The 22,470-nt window shown below is 40.2% G+C and overlaps 1 protein-coding gene across 4 annotated transcripts in view; it reads left to right on the top strand.

Annotated features, from left to right (window-relative positions):
* ETV4 (ETS variant transcription factor 4) overlaps positions 1–19,162 on the top strand; it is a 55,165-nt gene extending 36,003 nt beyond the window's left edge. For all 4 annotated transcript variants that reach the window (XM_072111808.1, XM_072111810.1, XM_072111807.1 and 1 more), the window contains 9 exons: positions 772–825; positions 8,040–8,163; positions 8,281–8,439; positions 9,060–9,313; positions 13,607–13,663; positions 14,026–14,094; positions 14,542–14,714; positions 17,161–17,262; positions 18,416–19,162. In XM_072111808.1, the coding sequence (XP_071967909.1) occupies positions 772–825; positions 8,040–8,163; positions 8,281–8,439; positions 9,060–9,313; positions 13,607–13,663; positions 14,026–14,094; positions 14,542–14,714; positions 17,161–17,262; positions 18,416–18,637 (1,214 nt within the window). In that variant the 3' untranslated portion in view covers positions 18,638–19,162. The remainder of the gene's footprint in view (positions 1–771; positions 826–8,039; positions 8,164–8,280; positions 8,440–9,059; positions 9,314–13,606; positions 13,664–14,025; positions 14,095–14,541; positions 14,715–17,160; positions 17,263–18,415) is intronic.
* Positions 19,163–22,470: the final 3,308 nt, after the last annotated feature.

The following is a 22,470-nucleotide window of genomic DNA, read 5'->3' as shown; positions in this document are numbered from 1 at the left end:
GTAATATCATGAATTGACTCTAGGAGTCTGTTCACATGAAGAGGTTCTCTCCATACATTTGAATAGGGTGGTCACCGTGGGGGGCGGGGGCTGGGCTTGTTTTGTTATAAATATTCTGTGTATATTGGAATATGAATATTTTAATAAGTATAGTTCAGTTTCAGTGTTGTCATTGTCTATTGCCGCGGTCCGGGAGATTGTGGGGGTCTATGTGCAATCCTCTTGTGAGCCAACTGGACTCGTGCCAGTGTTAGATGCTGTTAACCTCTATTGAAAATTGGCTTGGAATTTGTAATTGTCCATCCTTCACTATAGTATCATGTAAGACTTTGAAATCATACTGGGACATTCATTGTAATTGGAAATTTGCTACGATTTCCACGATGGGCTGCCGCTTCCAGGCTTACACTGGTTAAATAACCATTTACGGTAATGATGATTATTGTACTAGAGTCATTTTCCATTCCCCGGTGAGAGAACCAACTTTTAACCTGCATTATCTTTATTAGCTGTGCAGTTAAATTAAATCTATTGTCCCCTGTTATCAGCCACTTGAGGCTTGACTGTAGTGTTTTCCAATAGGACTAATGGCAGGAAGTCTAGGAAAATCCCTACTCCCAAGTTCACAAGTTTATCTCCCATCAGTATCCTCCAAATGCAAGCAATAATAATAATAATAATAATAATAATTGATTTTACAACAATATGTAAATATTCACTTATTTTGTGTTTTGAAAAATCTATATTATATACTTTTTATTTCTCTCGCAGCTCAAGTACCGGACAGCGATGAACAGTTTCTGCAGGATCTGCAGTCAGAGAATCGTAAGTAACCCTTCCAGTCCCTGTATAATGAAAGGAAAAAGCCACAAATGAGCTTTTGCCCAGCAGGGGGTCTCTGCTGCCAGGGGATGGCTTAACCATTTGTGGGTCGGAAAGGTAGAAGGAGCTGAAGGAATGTATTGTTTGCTAGGGACATTCTTTTTGGAAGCTTTTGCAATATTAATATTTGTGTAGGTGTAAGGCATATGAAAAATATTTGCTCAGGTCTAGAGGGGAATGAAGAGGATTTAGTGTTTTTAAAAATTGTATTTTAATTTGTATTTCTTGTGACAAAAATATATGGCGTTACTTGCCGACTAGATTACATGCATGTTCCCTCTCGCTGTGCGGAATTCATCTGACACGATCTGGTGCAATGAAACCCAATTGACCCCATTGTAGACTTTTTTTTAATCACTATTTTTCATCCATTTGATCGAAGCCTTCAAGCGCCCACGACCAGGCTAATTCCGGGCGTTAAAAGCAGATGGTATTGTCAGTTTTTCACTTCCGTTTTGCTTACCTTTGACTTCTGTTTTCTATCCATCTGTCCGTTTTTAAACTGACAAGTTACTGCTTTTTTTAAAAAAAAAATTTAATTTCCCCTGTGCTTTAAAATAAAAATTGAAAATCTAATAATTTTGCATTGAACTTCCTGTCTGAGTGTATCCTAGCAGCTATCCATTTTTCATGAACTCGGGTGCCATCCGTGTGCAGTTCGTTTTTTCTCCAGTCTGTCAGTGGGGAGAACCCCCCCCCCCCCCCCCCCCGGATGTTACTTAGTTGGCGTCTGAGTGTGACTGTAAAAAGAAATTTAAGAAAATGGATGGCTGATAGGATACGCTCGAGAGCCGAGATGTTCTCTGCAAAGTTGATTGGACATTAAAAAATAGATGCACCCCTCTATTACGAGAAAACATAGGGAAGGATACGGAACGGATGCCAAACGTCTGTGAAAAAACCCGTAAACACCAATTTTATTTATTTTTTTTAAAGCGAGGAGAATGGTGCAGACTAGACTTGCTCTACTTGTATTGGAAGCATGATCTTCAAAACCAAATGTTTTGCCTTGGTCTGTTAAATAGTATTTGCGCAACTCTGGAATGACCTTCTAGACTAATAAGATGTTGTAATTACTGTCCGAATGTATCTCGTAGAAGAGATGTTATTCCAGCCTCCTGCATTGAGCCCTTGCTCTGTCCAACTCAACCCTTGCCTGGTACTGTACATTGTTCGGTTGACCTCCTTATGTCTTAGGCCTGACGTCCCCTCTCCTCCCCTTCGTTAACATGGAAGTCAACCTGTAAATTATCCCTAGGTGACCGGACAAATCGCACATCGCCTTGTAATGGTTGTGCAGAAGATTTGTAGCTCCACTTACCCACTAAATGCATGAACCCGCTGCACCCTGGACCTGCCCTATACTAATGTGTGTGATTCCATTAGAGGTCATTAGTGCTGTGAGTTCCCGCTCCTCACGTGGATGGAGGACATAGACGCTGTATTGACTGGTTATAGGACACCAGCTGCACGCCAGGCGCAGCAGGCAGGCTTTTAACCATGCTGATTTGATAAAAGGAAAAGATTGTTTGTTCGGCTCTTGTTTCAGACTCCCACGTATGTAAAACATAGTTATGAGCCATTTCTTGGAATTGACCAAAAATGGGAAAAATATATATTTTATTTTTAGCTATGCAAGGGTTAAACTCTCTCTAGGTGTGATGGAGTCTCCACTATAAATAGGTTTTGTGAATGAGGTTGCATGATGTCTGCAGCCCGGGCCTTTCTCTCTGTTATGGATTCAGTCTTTTCAAAGGGGTTTATGTTGCTCTCATAACAGATTGTGTGGAGCGGTTTCGGAAGTGTCTGGTCTGGCCTGTGGGTGTGTTGCGCTGAGACTTGTCCCTGAACAATGTACATTGCTTTGTGTGTGTGCCCTCGGTTTAACCCCTTTATGGCAGAGTTATGCACAATTTATTTATTTTTCTCTCTGCTTGCTCCATCTCGCTTCCTGTAGCGCCGGCAGAGTAATGGTTAAGTGGATATCATTGACTAGAAAATAAATAAAATTTAAATTAAAAATTTAGTTGTGACCGTATAGAATAGTTACGATACAATGAGGTACGGTGAGCAATTTTTTTTTTTTTTTTTTTATCTAGGTTTAAAAAAAAAATAAACAGACAAAAAATTAATACAAATACAAAGTTAAAAAGTAAAAATGTTAAAAAATCTATACCAAAAAGATTTTAGTATACAGATTTAATTTTTTCATATTCAAATGCATTTAGTAGTATAGGGTAACCTGTCTGGAACCGCCTACTGCACGAGACACTTTTCAGGTGCAAGCCTTGTATATTTGATATAGGCATCTTTTGCAAGAAAAAGTAAGATATTTTTTTTTTTTTTTTTGTAATCCCCTCTCCCGATGCACTGATCATAGAGATGTGATAAAGCCAGTGCTATGGACTGAACAGACTAATGACCTGGTCATCCATGTCCACTTCCCGCTAGGCAGCGATTACTCTGCACTTACAGATAAAGTAGTCCGGCAGATGGATTTGCCATTTTCTTTTTATCTGCATTTGTTACTTAGTTAATTCTCTTTAAGGGCTTATAAAATATTAATGGAGCAATAGAGGGAATAGCTCTTAAATACTTCATTACAACATGTTCTCTTTAGTTTTTGTTTTGTGGAGGAGGAGACCTATAAACACCGGGGGAAGGTTTCTGTGCTGTGTCTATATTATAGCGGTCTACCGGGGAGCACGCAATGTTTTCTCGATTTAGGAAGAGCATTTCTGAACTATAGCCTAGGGCAACTGCTGGTTTTCTGGACTAGGAAATGTCTCATCCACCCACCCACATGAGTTGGGAACAATTGCCTACACAACACCAGCCTTTTTATAATTTATAATGTCGTGGTATGCTTTCGTAGAGTAAAACTGAGCTCCTCTCCTATCGACTGGAAGTGCCATCCGGTCTCCTAAATTTCCGATAAATCACTCTTTTCCGGTGCTCATTGCCCTGGTTACAGATGGTGATATGTCACCTGCAATGTAGTATTTTTTTTTTTTTTTTTTTTTGTTTCATAAAATATCACCCAACAAATGAGACTTGTCCATTTTGAACCGGGAAAGTAATCGGGAACTGATGCTATGAATAGTCAATAGGTGGCCCAATCGTCGCTCCAAATATAAATACACCATGCTATAGCTGACAATGGTCTACTTCTTCCCAGTAGATCTGACACGTAACACACCAACGCCTATTTATTTAGTGGGGCATATATCATAATGCTGGGGCTTCAAAAAGATTCTTTTAGAAAATCTGAATAAATATGTAGCCCATAAAAACCAGTCACAGCATAGTATTTTTAACAGAAGGTGCTCTAAAAAGAATTGGGTTTCTCAACAACAAATTTTATTTAAAAATAAACAATTTTCATAAAAATGTCTCCCTCCGTTTCCAGCTAATTTAAAACTTAAATGTGTTTTTACTGGAAAACTAATGACTACAGGGTTGGTGGATATGAACTGAATTGTTAAATATGGATGTGGGAGGTAAAGCAGAGCATGACTACCCTGTGAGGCCAAGAACTGACTACAGTGGACACCACAAATTGGTCCCAAAGTGTTGGACCTTGGGGTAACCTTTTTGTGGTATTTTACTCGATGAGAGACTGACCATATTAATGGTATGTGTTATATGGCCTCAAAACTCCACGGGATGAGAGAGAGTAAGTTGTGTGTGTGTATATGCAGAGGGCAGCATAGTAAGAACAGGGAAAGGCTGCAGCCCTCAAAGGAGTCAAAGACACAAATACAAATACCGTATTTTTCTGATTATAAGGCGCACCATCAATAAATGCCTGCTTAAATGTCTAGGCTCATATACAAGGCGCTCCTAATTATAAGGATGAATGACCAGCAGGTGGCAGACCTGTGCACAGTTCAAGGCAGCTGTTTTCTGTAAGTAGGGTTCATATATAAGGCGCACTGGACTATAAGTCGCACCTTTGATTTCTGAAAAAAATAAAAGGATTTTTTGTGCGCCTTATAGTCCAAATAATACAGTACATGCAGAGACCTGTCTAATAGAACAGGGTCATTGTAAAGTGGCCAGCACCTTTAAGTAAGTCATGCCTATAATTATTGCCAAACTAGGTTTATTAGAGGCGATATCTTACAATGTCTGTATTGGAGGAATTCTGATTGTCTACTAATGTCTCCTATTACTAAACCGGTATCTGTGGCCACATTCAGATCTGCGAAGTGTTAGTCTGTCTTTTAGAAAATAATCATTATTAATAAATTAAGGTTTTGATGATGGTGTGGATGTTACGGCTCCATAATTTAGAATTTCCTTATGATATAGCTCAGTACAATGCTGTTTACAGGCAGCAATAACCTTAGCACTGTCTGCCCCTGAAGGAAGTGATGTCCCTAGTGAGAGCCTTGCAACTGTGTTACACCATCCCCTGACACCAGTCACATGGCTACACTGGGAAACTGCAAACAAGCAATTTCTAGTGAGGGAAGGGAGAAGGACCAATAAATACGTCATTGCCTGGAGTCTAATTATTTTAAATACGCTTCACTGGGCTCCTCTACTGCCTCATTGCTCCCATAGGTGAATGATGCAAAGAGACTCGTTTTTACCTTTATGTAAAATTTTCTTTTGTTGACTTGACAAACTATCCGCCATTTGTTTTATCTTAGATCACTGTATTGTATATCATTTTGTATGTATTAATTTTTTACATGCATTTTTTGGTAAAAAATGTTGCCTAGATAATGTACATGAGGATATCAGATTGCAGGAATAATAGATGCCATAATGCAGAAAATTAATTATGTCACAGAGTAGGGGGTAATGACCCTAATAATAGCCACGCGGTGATGTCATAATAAACAGGTGTATATAAAAGTGATGTCAGTACATGGGAATTATGCAGATAGTAATATCATCTAACAAAGTCATGATACATCTACATTGCAATATACGTTATAAAAAAAATAGATTTAATTGCCACATTGATTTAATGGTGCAAAGATAGTTAAAGGGGTATTCAAACAGAGACCAGTTTCTTTAAATGTACTCAGGATAACAAAATAACACATTCTCTAATTCACTGTTATTAACAAAAATACATCATTTCACAGATTTTATTCCAACCAGTCTCTATCAGTCCTGATGCTTGTTATAGTTGAGATGTATCAGAGCTGAAGTGTCATTGTGTGTTACATGCATCTCCTGGAGCTACTCATCTCTCATCTCTAATTTGTCTTATGTCTCCTTTTTGTGTCCAATACTAGTGAATTTTCAGAAGCTAAATAAGTGTAGATAAACCTGTACCCTGAGCACATTGTCAGCACACTGCATCTCACAGCACTAGATAAATCAGGAAGTGTCTGCTTAGAGAGTCCCCGCCCACACTCTGGGATCTTGCACTGACCACCACTAGGAATGATAGGAGCTAAAATGTCAATAAAACTGTGTAAAATTGAATTAAAAATGATCTTTATTGTGTAAACATCCCTAGGGGATTCAAACTTGAGAACTTTTAAGGGTGAATCCCTTTAAGTTTATACCTTTTAGGCTAAATGCAGACGATAAAAAGCGGCCATGTGCCATATGGTTTTTGAACGGACCGCACACGGCTGCACTAAATGCAGTACTCTTCAAGCCCTTTTGCCACAAAAAAGTTTGTCTAAAACTGTCTGTGCACGTACTGCATGTAACCTTGAATTTATGAACTGAACGGATCTGTTCACCTCAGTGATTCTTGGTGTGGCTCAGTATATCCTGCAAGTACACGGAGCGAGTCGTCGCAACAAACTTGCTCAAGGGGATCGACTTTAATGGATCAGTGTCAACGGTCCTTATTGTAACAAATCCTAGTCGGAACCATTTTCATGGATCACTCAGACTATAATTTATGGAAGCTAGATTTTTGAAAATCAACCACAAAAAAAAAAAAAAAAAAAAAAAAAAAAAAAAGAAAAGTAAAACAAAAGTTTGTCGAGGCCTAGAATCTACAGCCTTGGTGTAAACCTAAGCCCCGTCCTAGTTGGACATGTTATAAAAACATTGAGCTTTTAATATGTGAAGAGTGTTGTGCACAGGAGGTATGACGCGGCTAAATGAGTTTTTCTATCCCGAGGATCAAGAGGTCAGTAGCCAGGCAAGACTTAAACTACGTCATGGAAGTTAGAGCTGTGAAGGGAAAAAACAAACCTAGTAGACTGCAAAAACTAAAGTAAAACAGTTACTATCCATCCATGGATTTAGTTTAGAAAGCTTCTCCGTTAAGAAGAAGTTTGATGATTGTAAGAAAGGAACCAGCACATGTAGAGGTAAATCAACCCCCTGCATAATAAATATAAAATATCTGAAATATTAGTTTATTACCAGTGGAAAACATTTGTCATGTTACCTGAAAGTACCTTGAAATGTCCTCCGGGCCTGTACTTATAGTGTTGGGTGGGTCATCTTAAGGCATGCCAGACTACTTAAAAGTGTTTATAATTGCTGTTAATTGCCAAGTAGGAAGTGCAGTTCATGGCTTTCAGGATTAAACTTGGTTGGGAGAAAGATGGCAGGTTGTACTACTATAAACTATTAATGCAGGATGTTGGCTGGTGTTAACTCTCCAGGAGCTAAAACTGAGCAGGAACACTAAAAAGGTGCTTAGATGCAGAATAGGAGGCAGAACCTGACATATTGGATGACCCTTTTTGTTTATGGGGGGGTGTGACTACCTAGACTCCCACATGGTGTGGCCATGGCTTTTTTGGTATTCTAGTTCATTTGTATTCTTGGCATACAAAAAAGTGAGGTATCGGTAGAGTTGTGTTTCGTCAATGGCTTTTGGAAATTTAAGGAAAGTTTGGGGTACATAGCCCCTATGGCTACATGGTGAGAGAACTGATTGAGAACCTCCAGGTTGTACTACGCCATTTTGGCACCAACATAACTTTGAGACTCTGCTGTACATCCACATGACATTTTGTTGATTATGCCATGAAATCACACCTCAGCTCTAGCCCTGTAGCCACAGGGATAACCAAATAGCCGCATACCTGCCGCTGCAGCTCTACTGATGTTCACTGGATAAGTAAATCAGAAGAACTTCTCCGCCAATACTGTGAGAATCATTAGTGGGTTATTTTAGTAAATGTACAGGATTTTACTGAACAAAACTCTTTTCTTTCCAGTTGCTTTTCACAGTCCTCCGGTGAAAATAAAAAAGGAACAGCCAAGCTCTTGTTCAGATCCCAGTCTTTCATGCAGTCAAAAACCGTTTCAGTACCGTAATGGGGAACAGTGCCTTTATGCCAGGTGAGGAACATGGTTGCCCCCGTGATTGATGTAATGTTTTGCCGTTGGTAACTAGAGATTTTTTGGATTTATATTTACTTTTTTTTTTTTTTTTTTTTTTTTTATTATTATTTGTAGTGCCTATGACCAAACATCAAGACAAGTCAACATCAAGTCCCCAAATCAGGGTGCCCAAGTGTCCCCAATCCCACACTTTTCTAGACAGGACAGAGGGTATGCCAATCCACAAGGCTCATCACAGCCTGTCCAGTCTGGAGGATATCTCATGGAACACGGGTAAGTGTGTTTGACCAGAATTGTCTCCAGTGGTGTTCTTTAAGGAAATACTTCATATTCTTGTAGAAAATGTAGCCCCTTCAATTTCCCTTCATGTGCAACTCATAGGGGGACATGTATCACTCCTATTGCTTTTTTTTTTTTTGTGCAACTTTGTGTGAAACTTTTAAACAGGGAGACTTTCTAGGTGCAGAATGAAGCAGGGTACCAAAGTTGGCTACCTTCAGGATTTAGTGCAGTTGCTGTATTTATCTTTGTAGCCCAGATGTTTATTCCCCTTATGAGACTTTTGGGCTCTGAAATTGTCCCGTTCTTGCACCTAATAAGTCCCAAAACGGAGCATGCTAGATCCAGACTTGCTCTTGGGGGCTACTATTTGGGACTAAAAAGTCGCACACCACAAAAAGTTGCAAAAGTGAAACTGAACAGGAAAAAACCTAAGATATATTGCAATGATTAGGTAGTACAACTTCAGGAAACTTGGGAAAAGTGGCAGCAGAAAAACTGATACATGAGCCACACAGAATATAAAAGAAAAATCCAAAAATACCCAAGTGGTAAGTGGGTTTGCTTTAGGGGAAATTGAAATAAATTTTGACCCCCATTATTGTAATACGCAGATCCCGATACCAACAGCAGCTCCCGGAGATGTGCCACTCCTTTCCATCTACACAGAACATGACTAGGGAATCTCCAGCGAACTACCAACGCCAGATATCTGAGCCATGCCACCCATATCCACAGCAAAGCTTTAAACAGGAATACCATGACCCTATGTATGACCAGGCAAACCATGTTGGAACCAGCAGGCCTCACCGATACCCATCCAATGTGATAATCAAGCAGGAGCAGGCAGACTATGCATACGATTCAGGTAAGACTTGTTTTTATTCATAAAGATGTTTGGTCGTGGTAGAACAATGTTTCAGTGTGGTATTATTTGCTGGTAATATTCCTGACTCCAAAACATCTTCTTCATCTAAGCCAAATGTGCTACATCTTAGTGGGATTTTCACCTGGAGGCCACTGCTTGCTCAAGTTCTCGCAATGGGTGCTAGTGTTATTCACTTCTTTTAAATGGGGGCTATTTTGCACCACGTTTGGTATGAGGCCAAAAGTGCTTACCCTACCAACATCGTCTCATGGCTGAGAGTTTGTCAACCGTTACCTGTAGATAATCGATGTTGGTTCAACTTCTTTGGCATTGTCTATTTGGCACAAGCTCTTGAAGACGCTACAAGCCTGGTGGGCTATAGCTCTATTGGGTTGAGGCTTGGGGTTTATTACAGATCTTTTTCGAGTCATTGGTCAACAAGAAACCCATAACTTCATTTTTTTTTATGCCATTGATTTGGTTTACCTAGTAATTTGATGGTGTTTCTCCTTCATTGAAGTTTATGGCTGATCCCAAAGGATCTCCATAGGTTTTAAGCATTGGTTTTCTACCCAATGGGTTAAATATTAAATTTTTTGGTTGGTGATTACATAAGCTGAAAGGCTTCAATCTAAATGTATTCACTTTGGCTGCATGGATGTTGTTTCTTTATTACTCGCCTGTCCTTGTATTCCTATTGCCTCCATGCAGTCTGTCTGCTTTACTAATGAGCTAATGTCTGTCTGGTCCATACAACACCGCGCCGGCACATGGAATGTAAATAAAACGGCTTGTTTCAGGCACCTATATGAATTAAGTAAAGTGTGTTATAAAAACTCCCCAAGAATGGCTGGCCGTGAAATGATACAGCTAGACCTGTCAGAAGCCTGGTTTGTGTTAGAAATCGAGGTTTAATTTCCTCCGGTTTCCTCTGCTCTTGGAAAGCTATAATGTATAGATGAATCAATGGTTATGTCTGTATAGTGGTACACTCAATGTTTTGATTTTATTACGCATTTGTATCTAGTAATATTGTATGATGACTATGTGTAGCTCTGTTTATGGGGTTTTCTTAGACCTGAGTTCTGTTAAAATTATAAGAACCAGACTGAAACCCAAAATCAAACTAATCCCTCTTAGATCTGTACATATTCTATCACTGATTTAATATAAGGGGAGATTTATCAGTAGTGTCTGAGAGCAGAGCTGTTCTAGTTGCCCGTGGCAACCAATCAGAGTTCAGCTTTCACTTTCCTACAGCCGGTTTTAAAATGAAAGCTGAGCTCAGATTGGTTGCTATGGGGGACTAGAACAGTTCTGCTCTCAGACACTTCTGATAAATCTCCCTATTAATGAATATAAAAATAATGTACAATCTCCGTTGTGTGAGCATATATTTAAAATATAATTTTTTTTTATGTACAATGTTTTGTGGATGGGTTGATTTTGCCAGTGTAAAAGTTGATGCCAAGTTTTATTGTTACATGAATGGCCAAAAGTTGGCTGAATTGGCGTTACTCAGGAAAAAAGAAAATTGAGATATGGCAGGGGGGGGGGGGGGGGGCTTAAACAGTAAACGTACTGTATGCTCTCCTATTCTCGCGCTCCTGTTCTCCCGAGCTCTGGTGGCCACCTGCTACAACAGGAGTTCAGGCAGTAGCAGGCACATAGCCATGGTTGGGATGGCCAATGGTATTTTCTATACAGGAAAAATAGACCTGCTATGAATTGAGGGAAAAGGGGTTGAAGGGAACCTGTCATCAGGAGCCTTTTTTGGCTCCCTCCATGTCCCCATAGCGAATAGTGTACACATTGCCAAAGTGTTTTTATAATAAAACTGTCTTTTTTTTATAAAAAGAGAAAAGCTCGATGACAGTCCACCTTTCTCTCTGCAGAGCAGTGGTCAGTGAAGAGCAGTCCCCCACCACCAAAACTGTCCGTCATGCATAGATTTCAAATAGGAGGGAGATGGTGTACTTTTTTTTTTTTTTTTTTTTAATGTAGTCAATGCATGAGAGAGCAGTTTCCCAAGGGTCGTGGTGGTGGTGGGGGAACCGCTTCTCACTGGCCACTCCCATGGGACACTGCGCTGCAGAGAGGTAAACCTTCAGCTAACTTTTTGTTGGAACATGCCTGTTTTATTAATAGTGCACACTATTCTCTATGGGGACATAAAGGGAGTTAGAAAAGGGGGTTCCTGATGACAGGTTCCCTTCAACATTTGTGGTAGACCACCATATGGGTGAGGCTTGTGCCTACAGATTTCTCTTCTATTATAGTGACTATAGGACCAGATCTTGTATCTTTATACATGAATTTTAATGAATAGCTGCTGTGTATGCTATGAAATCCTCCATCTATAAGTTTTTTAAATCAGATTAAACCAAGACACTTAATAAGATTGTCTGGAAAAAAAATATATATGGGTAAATTTATTCCGAAGTTATTTTTTAACTCTCTGCCTCGGAGCCGATCCCTGCCGTGTGTGGCTGCACTTTCTCCGCTGTCCCCTGACCTTGCATTTTCAAGTTACAAATTTTCTGCATCCTCTACCAGGATTGCATTACGACCTTGAATTGTAGCCGGCTCCCTCCCACCTGCCTGCTAGTCACTAACTCTCATACACGGGCTCCTCACTCTCTGAATGGAGTCTGAGGAATTTCATTCACAAAATGGAGGACGAGAGAAAGACAAGAAGTCCCCGTAGGGCTGTTCTGGTGCTGGCTTACAAAACTCGGCTGCTTTTTCATAGGCAGCTGACATCATACCAGAAATATGGGCTGTCTTGCGGTAACACTATCTGTTACTGTATTTCTGCCCAAGGCTATTAAGGCGCTGGGAAAAAAAACATCCCTGCTATAGAGGTTACAAATCCGCGACTGACACAACCAAACTGCAGTCTTAACGTTTACTTTTTAAAGGAGAAGCTTCAGGAATAAGAAAAATACTCGGAATTCAGAAATGAAAACAAAATTTGAGTTCTTTCCTTCAGAGTCTTAAACCCAACGGTGTAACCTACTAAGTGGAAATTCTAGAAGGAATTCCATTTCTTGTAGTTTTCTTACCAGACTTATTCATGACAAATCTGGTAGACCAAGATCTGGAGCTTCTCGGTAGTTGGTGATGACCAGTGTGGATTGGTGGTGGAAGGTGGCCACTGCTATGCTATACCTGCAGCCTTCCTCCTTTTCATTACAATGGTTCAAAGGCACAAGTAAAGCCTGCAACAATAATTGATGTCCTGGCATCGGAACAGTTAGGGCACCACCATACATGGTGCTTAGTTGGTCCCTAGTTGGGGTTCAATCTTCCTCCTATGAAGTTTGTTCTGTTTTAGTTTCTCCAGCTCCATATCAGAGCTCCTATACACATAAGATAACTGTTGACCAAACTTATGGTCTCTTCAGCTTCGCCTAAACAATGCACATGTAGTGGAAGAGAACTGCTGCCACCACACCAACACCTAAGCTAAATCATTGGGCAGTTAACTTCCAACTATATGATCCTCACCGGCATCCCCTACACATTGGTGGTTAGCTGGAGTAAATTGCAGAAATTGCATGAATGGTTTTTGTAATTTTCCATATATTTCAATAACATGTGAACAGATTTGTAGGGCCCCTAAAAAAAGTAATAGAAACTGCTGCAAACCAATGTCTAAAAGTTGTCTACTGACCAGCAGTTGAAGTGATTGGTCAACCGTTTTTACCGGTCGGTCAACCGTTATGACCAAAACACCCCCTCATCAGTCTCCTGGATTAGATTGCCAAAATAATTGCCACATGATGTATTTCTTGCCTGTATCACAACTGGATTTAAGTGCTCCAGTAGAGCGTATGCAGCTTATAGTTATTTCTATTTGTACCATTGTTGGCCACTTCCATCAGGTGTCTGGAGGAATCTTTTCCGAAGCTCTTGTACAGTGATGTAACTTTATTTAATATGTTTAAGTTTATGCCAGAAACCACAGAATTATTTATTTTCTTTTATTTATTGTATCTCAGGCGTCTAAACAGCTGGGTTCTGGGATAACGTAAACTTAGAAGGTATCAGAAACGGAAGCGTGATTAGGATTTTCAGATGTGTTTACAATCCATTTCGGCATTGATTTGGTCTAATATAAACCTAGGGCACATCTGGCTCATTAACTTGTTTGCCTTGTGTATTTTTCGGAGATTTAGCCCCGCACCAGAATCTTGATTTAGTGTAAGAACACTTGTAGGTTACATTTACTTTTTCCTTTTTGATTAACCTTTTTGTTTTTTTCTTTTGTTCCATTTTTCTTCTTGACAGATGTTCCTGGATGTCAGTCCATGTACAGGAATGTGGAAGGCTACCCAAACTTGGATGGTAATTATACAGTATTGTGTATTATATTCATGTGCCTTTTATATAGCTGGGCTTTTTTTGATGTTCATAAAATAGAAGCTTTGATTGTAGGGTAGAGATGTCAGATATATCCCAAATCTTGTTTTTTTAAAGGGTTAGGTCATGGTTAAGTATAATCGGTGTCAAGGAGACACCTAGTGTTAGAATATCACTGGTCATAAGCTACTTCATTGAAATGTAGTCATGTCTATGGAGATGTATTAAAAGATCTCCATATGTTTACTGGGGTAATGTCATGGTTTTTATAGGAGGTTGTCATTGATGTAATCTTTGTAACATTCCAGTCAGTTTCAATGAGACTGTTTTTTTTATGTTTCTTGTAGGTTATGGATATGAAAAGCCCATGAGAAGTTTCACAGATGACGCTTGTGTTGTGCCTGAAAAGTTTGAAGGTCTGTACCATGTGTATGTGATAAAATAAAAATAAAATCCTCTACAAGGTCCTCCAGCTGGAATGTACCATTAACGGCACCAGTCCTGTTCCAGAACACCAGTCTTTGCTCTCTAGGTGTTTTGGGCCTGGTTGAGACCTCACCTTCAAGTCATGTTCTACTTTGTAATGTTGGTCGTCTACGGCTAAAACACGTTTACATACAGTGTGGTTGACTTATTCTGCTTTCCCAGTCTTCACCAATCCTAGTGAGCAATTAACTGAAGAAGTTCTATTGTTTTAGCTTATTATCCTGGAGGATCTGATATACTTGCATCTAGGAATCATTTTTGAAGACCGAGGCCTTGTATAATTTGAGTTAAACCATAATATGCACTATTGGACGAAAAGTATGTATGTATTTTGTCAAATGTTACATACGTTCACCATACTTTTGTTGCAATCACAGCAGGTGACATCAAACAGGAGGTTGGAACCTACAGAGAAGGACCCCCATACCAAAGACGCGGATCCTTGCAGCTATGGCAGTTTCTTGTGGCTCTGCTAGACGATCCTTCAAACTCCCACTTCATTGCCTGGACGGGGAGAGGGATGGAGTTCAAGCTGATCGAACCAGAAGAGGTAAGATGACCGACTTTACATTCTGAATAATTATTTACATTATATTGTATCACACCAGCTTTATAGATACTGCTTTTGAGTCCTATATATATAAAAAAAAATCTTTCAAAGCATATAAAGTTCTTCCACCTCTCACAGCATTTCTGTCCTTTCCCAGTTTCATTTATATGCCAGTGGTGCAGTTGGTATACCCAGGGTGTGTCGTTCACTATTCCTGCCTGGACCAGTAAAAACACAGTCTCTCGGTTTAATCTGTATGCTATTGAGTAAGTTGGTGCACCAAGTACATGTTACCGGCAACATGTTAACTACTATTCCCATATATATATTCCACTTCCCTGTCCTACCACGCTTTCATAGTCGCTCCATGCTCCTCAGGGTGCGGTTACACGTTGGGTTTCATTGTGTTTCGAATCACATCACAATAGCTCAGAAGAAGTGATTTACCTAATGACATTACTGTTAACATTTGTGTTTACAAAAGTAGTGTAAATACAATGTTAGCACGTCCTTTAACATTGCGTTTACATAGCACTTTTGTAAACTCAAATGTTCACAGTAATGTCATTAGACAAATCGCCTCTCCTGAGCGGTTGTAATGTATTTTAAAACGCAATGAAACACAACGTGTAAACGGCGCATGGACACATGGAAGGACAGGGAAGTGGTTTCAATGGGAATAGTAGTTATGACGTGGCTGACAACATGCACTTGGTGCACTAATGTTCTCATTAGTATAGAAATAGTTTTTACCTTCTTCATATTTTTTTTTTTTTTTTTTTTTTTTTTTTTATTTCCTTGCTTAATAAGCAATGAATAAAATTTGGAGAATAGGCTCTCTAGTTATCATACATATATTATATGGTCGTTATATGGCTCAGAGATGCACATTTTTAGGTCTGTAAAATACAGCGTCAGATTAGGCTTAGAGTCTGATCAGTCTTTCTGGAGCCAACCTAAAACAACATGGTGATCCCTCTCCCCCCTCCTCCGTCTGTGATGCTGTAGATTAAAAACTAGAGGATGGAACAATCACAAAGTTGTGATTTATAATCCTCCCTCTAGTTATAAGCGCACGCTCCAGTCATTTTGTAGTAAATAGAAACCATCTAACAAAAATCCTGTAGACCTGCTGTCAGGGGGACACCCTCTAAGTTGGTATGAAATTGCTTCCCATCATGTTTAAAACTGCTCAGGAACAACAATGGACTGTTAACAAGTTAGAGAAAAAATGGTATAAAATATTCAGCCTAAAGAGTCTCCTAGCACCTAAATCTCTCCTCGAGTAAAAACCTCATTGTGTACAGCTCTGTATAATATTTAAAGGAAATCTACCATTTGATTTGATGCGTTATGAACCAAAGATGCCTTGGAAATGCTGTGGCGACACTGATGCAGAAACATATCTTATTTAATCCCTGAACAGAGTGGTTTTGCTGAAAAAAAACAATTATAAAATTATGATAATGAAGCTCTGTAGCTGCCCCGGTGTTCTCTTCACCCTAATTGTGCACTGCTCCAGCCTTGTCCTGCCCAGCATAAGCAGAGTATATGTAATCACTGTGTTGTCCCTGACAGGCAGAAGTAATCAATTGTTGCACCATCCCCCAGCTGCTGTGTATGAGTCATCAAGCTCAGGTTGATTAGGCCAGTCTGGACAGTTCAGGCAGCTCTTGTGTATGTGGAAGTAATGTGTTTTTTTATGTATGGCTTTCCCAATTTCCTTTATTTTATAATTTAGTTTTTTGATCAAAACCACTTGGTTTAGGGGTTAAACAAAATATGTTTCTGCATCAGTGTAACTACATTATTCTCAGGGTATGTTTGGTTCACAAAGCATAAAAACAAATAACAGATTACTACTTTCTAAATTTTGTCTTTAAAAAGGCAATCAACCATTCTTGAAAAACTGTTTCTTCATGTAGAAGAGCTGCGTGCTGGCGATTTAGGGGACTCAAACCTATTGATGGGTCCCCTTTTATAAGACTCCTACAGTCCAATACAGATTTGCCACTTTATATACAACTCCTAGAGGATTACAGAAGTGTAAATGAGACGAATAGACGTGGACATAGAGTAGACTTTCTGCTTTGGGCAGAGCCCCCTCTAAAAGTAAAAATGATATTTTTGGAGACGTTACAGTTCTACATTGCTCTAAGCATTTTCACAACTAATGCAAGCGAACAATGTAATAAATAATGGCCCTTTATCTTTTCCCCCACCCATTTATCTCCTTCATACAGTGGATTAGTTCTCTTCTGTTCTCGAATGTCACAGCTGGGTGATCCTGTGCAGTATATGTAGCATAGGCCGAGCTGTATGTATTGCCTATAGGCATATTAGACCTTTTCAAGAAGGGAAGGAAAGGATTGTTGTCAAGTTAACCTCTTTCTTGCTATTTGGGCTTGTTACAGTTTGTTTTGACGCTCGTGACCTATTTTTGCAGGTTGCCAGACTCTGGGGCATGCAGAAAAACCGGCCAGCCATGAACTATGACAAGCTCAGCCGGTCGCTGCGCTATTACTACGAGAAGGGGATCATGCAAAAAGTAAGATACCAGGAAAATCGTGTGTAATAACTTTCTTGCACAACAAATTACTCCTAAAACTTGATGTGTGTGTGTTTATACGTGTGTATATGTATATATGTGTATCCATCCCTCTCTCCCTCCATCTATCCATCCCTCTTATGATCTTACTTGTGCAACACTAGATGTTTCCCTGAAAGTGGTTTTCTGGACTAAAAATATTGAATATTCAAAATACAAGTAGAAGACTGAGGGTGCGGTCACATGTTGCGTTTAAGGCATGCGTTTAAAAACACATTGCAATAGCTGTTGAGTGATTTGCCTAATTAAACAGCTGTTAACACGTGTGTTTACAAAACGCAGCCATTAACGCAATGTTAACGCGTATGTTAACATACGTGTTAACATTTGCGTTTTGTAAACACACGTGTTAACAGCTGTTTAATTAGGCAAATCACTCAACAGCTATTGCAATGTGTTTTTAGAGTGATTTGCCTAATTAAACAGCTGTTAACACGTGTGTTTACAAAACGCAGCCATTAACGCAATGTTAACGCGTATGTTAACATACGTGTTAACATTTGCGTTTTGTAAACACACGTGTTAACAGCTGTTTAATTAGGCAAATCACTCAACAGCTATTGCAATGTGTTTTTAAACGCAACGTGTAACCGCACCCTCACTTAGAACACAAACTACACTTGACTAAACTTGAAGTAAGTGCAATATTTGTTGTCCACGGTCTCCTTCCTTCTAAAATCAACTTCTAAAAATTATGCTAATGAGTCAAAAGGTTTCTGGGAGACTGTTACCTGAGCCCTGCACTGCAGCTTACATTGTACAAGGAACACTAGGGGAAAGTGCTGAGGGAGCAGGAGGAGAGGGGAGACACTGTAACAGCCTGTGAATCTGCAGCATGGAGGAAGGAGCCCATGGATAACATGCATAAGAAGATGACCACAGTCACAGTGCCGGGGTCTATGAGTAAGTGCCCCTGGTTTAGCGTGATGGATTTTGATGGTAATTTCCGTTGTCTGAATGATCTCATCTACTGTGATTTTAGATACATATTTTTTTTTTTTTTTTTTTGCTTATATTGTAATTCTGTAGTATTGTGATCTTTTTCTTCTACATGAGACCCCATTCTAACTACTTATATGTCGTTGTCTTCTAGGTGGCCGGCGAACGCTACGTCTACAAGTTTGTGTGTGAACCTGAAGCTCTCTTTTCTTTGGCTTTTCCCGACAATCAGCGTCCTGCCTTAAAATCGGAGTTTGACCGACAGATCAGCGAAGAAGATACTGTCCCCTTGTCACACCTGGATGAAGGCGGCATGTACCTTCAAGACGTGGGAACGGTCCCTTCCCAAAACTATAAAGGCAGCTACAATTACTAGACGTGGCGGCCGTGTAATCTTGTATATATGGATACATTTTGTTAGGAATCATATGAATGTAGATGCTTTTTTTTTGTTTTGTTTGTTTTTATTGCCAGAACCTGGTGTTTAAGCAACATGGACTCTAGCGGGTAGGTGCTGAAGATACCGCTGTTAGTTATTAAAACCCAGGTTATATTTGGGCGTTTGTAACATGGCCTTTTCAAGATACACTCCTTGGCTGTGGTGTATTTGAGCACCCGGTTTTAGATTTCTCTTAATACGGCTAAGCTTATTAATGATTGATTTCAGGAAATGCATGTTCTCCAGCATCAAGCATTGAAGACAAAATCCTTTCCTCAAGTCGTTTTAATTTTTTTTTTTTTTTTAAGTGCCATTTTTATTTTTTAATTTTTTTTTGTTTGTCTTTGGAAAGGATTTTGTTGAGTGGATTTCAGCAAAGACCGCATAAAACCAGTGCAATAATCGTGGAATCTACCAATGCTTCTGTTTTTCTGCCTTTTGAAATTAAAGAGTTTGAAGAAATCCTGTCCTTTATTATTTCAATGTTTTCAGTCTTAAAAATATCATTCATCTTCATAGTTTACAACATAAAAGTAATCTGGTTACTTAAATGGATTGTCTAGAAAACAAAAAAAAAATTCCTTTCTAGACAGTCCCACATTTGCGGGTAGGGGGTGAATGGTACTGAAACACAGCCCCATTTACTTAAAGGGAACCTGTTGCCTCCACTTCCCCTACAAAACCACAAATAACCCCTGGTCCTGCAGTTTTCAAGTCTGCAAAAGGGTTTTAGATTTTCTCAACATTGTAGCATGCCTAAACAGTGTTTTATCCAGCACTGGGCAAGTGCCAGGGCCCAGAGCTGCTAGGGGGCCCACATAAGGCTGTACATAAAGAATCCATAGGGTGTAATGGTGGCTTTATGTAAAATAACCATGAGGGGGCTGTTTGGGATGATAAACTCGGGAATATTTTAGGAAACAGGAAACTGTATTAGTTCCTGAATTTTTAATGCTGCCATGGGAGTTTACTGCGAAGGGGTCACTGAGGCTCTGTCGCCTAGAGGCCTAATGAGACCTGGAGCCGACCCGGTCTGTAAATAGTACTTGTATTCATCCTCTCTGCTCACAAAGGAGTTGGGGGGAGCTCGACCATGGCTGGGTATATATGCAGGTCGATCGTCGAGATCAGAGGAGCAGTGCACATGCGCATGCAGGATGAGCAAGAGAGTGTCGACAATAGGGGAGGGTGGGGAGTGCAAATGGCTAGCAGGAGGGAGGGGTTGCTTTAATGCTAGTTCGAGATCCTCCACCTCCTTGACTGTATCTTACAAAAGAAAGGGTATGAATAAAAGTACTTTCTCCAGGCATGCAACAACATTGACAAACTATAAAAACCCTTTTGCAGATTTTCTTACTGCAGGACTAGGGACTGTTTGTGGTTTTATAGGGGTAACGCAGGTAACAGAGCTTTAATAAAAAACACTTAGCTGGACATCCCACTACAACGAGATGGTGCACCATCCGAACGCGGCTGTAAATTCGTCCACAAGTTTGAACATTAAAGCCACTTGTAGAGGATTTAGAAAAAAAAAATACAAAAAACGTCATAAAGGGGATAGATCAGTGCAGGCGGTCCCCTACTTAAGAACACTCGACTTACATACGACCCCTAGTTACAAACGGACCTCTGGATATTGGTAATTTATTGTACTTTACTCCTAGGCTACAATAAACAACTGTAACTGTTATCAAATGTGTCTGTAATGAAGCTTTAGTGTTAATATTGATTCTTATGACAACCCAACATTTTTAAAATCCAATTGTCACAGAGACCAAAAAAGTTCTGGCTGGGATTACAATGATAAAATATACAGTTCCGACTTACATACAAACTCAACTTAAGAACAAACCCACAGACCCTATCTTGTATGTAACCCGGGGACTGCCTGTATATTAAAAAGTCTATTTTCTTTAAGACACAACATCTTACTATAGGTATTACTGCTTCAGGCTTCATTTATACATTTACACTAAACTAAATGGTGCCTTCCCCCCCCTCCCCCCCCCCCCAAACATTTAGGAAGATAAACCAGTGAAATTTACCCTGAATAACTGACAGACAAACATTTTAAAATTAAATGAATTGCTAGCACCAGTAATTCTAGCTTGCCTAAAATGTATATACCTGCAGCAAATATACTGCATATATGAATATATACTTTAAATGAATATGTCCCACTTATAAATATGTAACTTCCATCAATGTACACAGCACATAAATATCTAACAGCAATAAATATATCGCACATCAGGGCTGCCATCAGATGGGGAGCGATATCTCTTATTTTCCATAGCGTCCCCCATGACGGCCCCAACTGGAGGATGACCCTTGACCTCTGTAGGGACAGGAAGCAGAGAGGTTAAATACCCCACCCCGGCATCCGTACACCAGTGGCTTCCTGTCCCTACACAGGGCAGGGAGTAGAGAGAAGTCTCTCCTCATCCCCAGTAGTTGGGACGGTGAGGGGGGACCAGTGTGGCGCAGGGAATCGTCCCTTACCCTAAGGCAGTCTCGGCCTCGATCGGACTTCGGTCCTTTCCTCTGCCACAAGACAGAGATGCCTTCTTCTCCGGCTCTGCCCGCGGCTCTGCGCAGCTAAGGACACCCGGAGCGTGTCCATCGCGGCGGTCACGTGGGCCGGCCGCCGTCCGACTCTGGTGACGACTTCCCCCGGAAATGACGGGACCGGATGTGACGTCACGATGGCGCGACCCGGAAGCAGGAGCGTGGAGCGGTAAGCTTGAAAAAGCAGGTATTCACGTTGATCTGAGGTCTAATAGTCGCACTCTGGTCCTGACGAGAGTAGTCGCTAGAATCGGACGCTATTTTGAGCATTTTCCAGCCAACAAGGTCGGTTAACATGCTGTATGGTTGCCTCATATGTGTCATATGTGTTATATACAATTCAGGTCTATATAGACATGTGTATATCTTTCTTAGGGGCTTGTGCTGTGTAACCCTCAAGATACCTCAGGTACTCCTTTGTTATATTCCACTTGATTAAATGTCACAGTCTATCTCACATTTCTATAAATGTTTAGGCTTGCTGATATCAGTGGTCCCACAATTGGGAATATGGAGACACATGGCATGGAGGCTTCAAGTCTGGACCTCATATCCTTGAACCCTGTAAGTAGGGTCAACCGGGGATAGGGTGGTGGGTCACCCACATGTCCCTATATTTTCACATGAGGTGTCGGTTATGGACTAATTACCTCTCCTTCTCCTTGGCAGGAGCCCAGGGAAAAGGAGAAGGATAAAGGGAGAGCTAAAGATCAGTCCGGCACAAAGAAAACCACTTCCAGAAAGTGTAATATGTGCTTAGAGAAACTCCCTACGGACTATAAAAAGCCGGTCTGTAAAACCTGCGTAGATAATCTACTCAGAGAAGAGAGAACCTCATTTGTGGATGAAATGCGTAGCTTTATCAGAGAAGAAGTTAAAACATCTATAGCATCATCCATAACAGCTTTCATACCTCAGGAGCCTCCACATAAAAAACAAAGAGTTATAGAATCCATGTCAGATTATACATCAGACTCAGAAGGGACCAAGGAGTCTACGGATATGGAGCCCGGTCCCTCAAATTCAGCCAGTAAGATGGAGTCGAGATATTTGTTAGCATCCGAAGATCTGGAACCCTTACTAAAAGCTATGAGGGATACCCTCAAAATTGAGGAAATAGAAGAGACCAAATCTATTCAGGATGAATTATTCGGACTTCTTAAAGTTAAGAAGAGGCGAGTGTTTCCCATAAATGACACTCT

The sequence above is a fragment of the Engystomops pustulosus genome, chromosome 6 (genome assembly GCF_040894005.1).
Source record: "Engystomops pustulosus chromosome 6, aEngPut4.maternal, whole genome shotgun sequence".
Lineage (NCBI taxonomy): Eukaryota > Metazoa > Chordata > Amphibia > Anura > Leptodactylidae > Engystomops > Engystomops pustulosus.
This window is presented reverse-complemented; position numbering and strand designations above follow the sequence as displayed.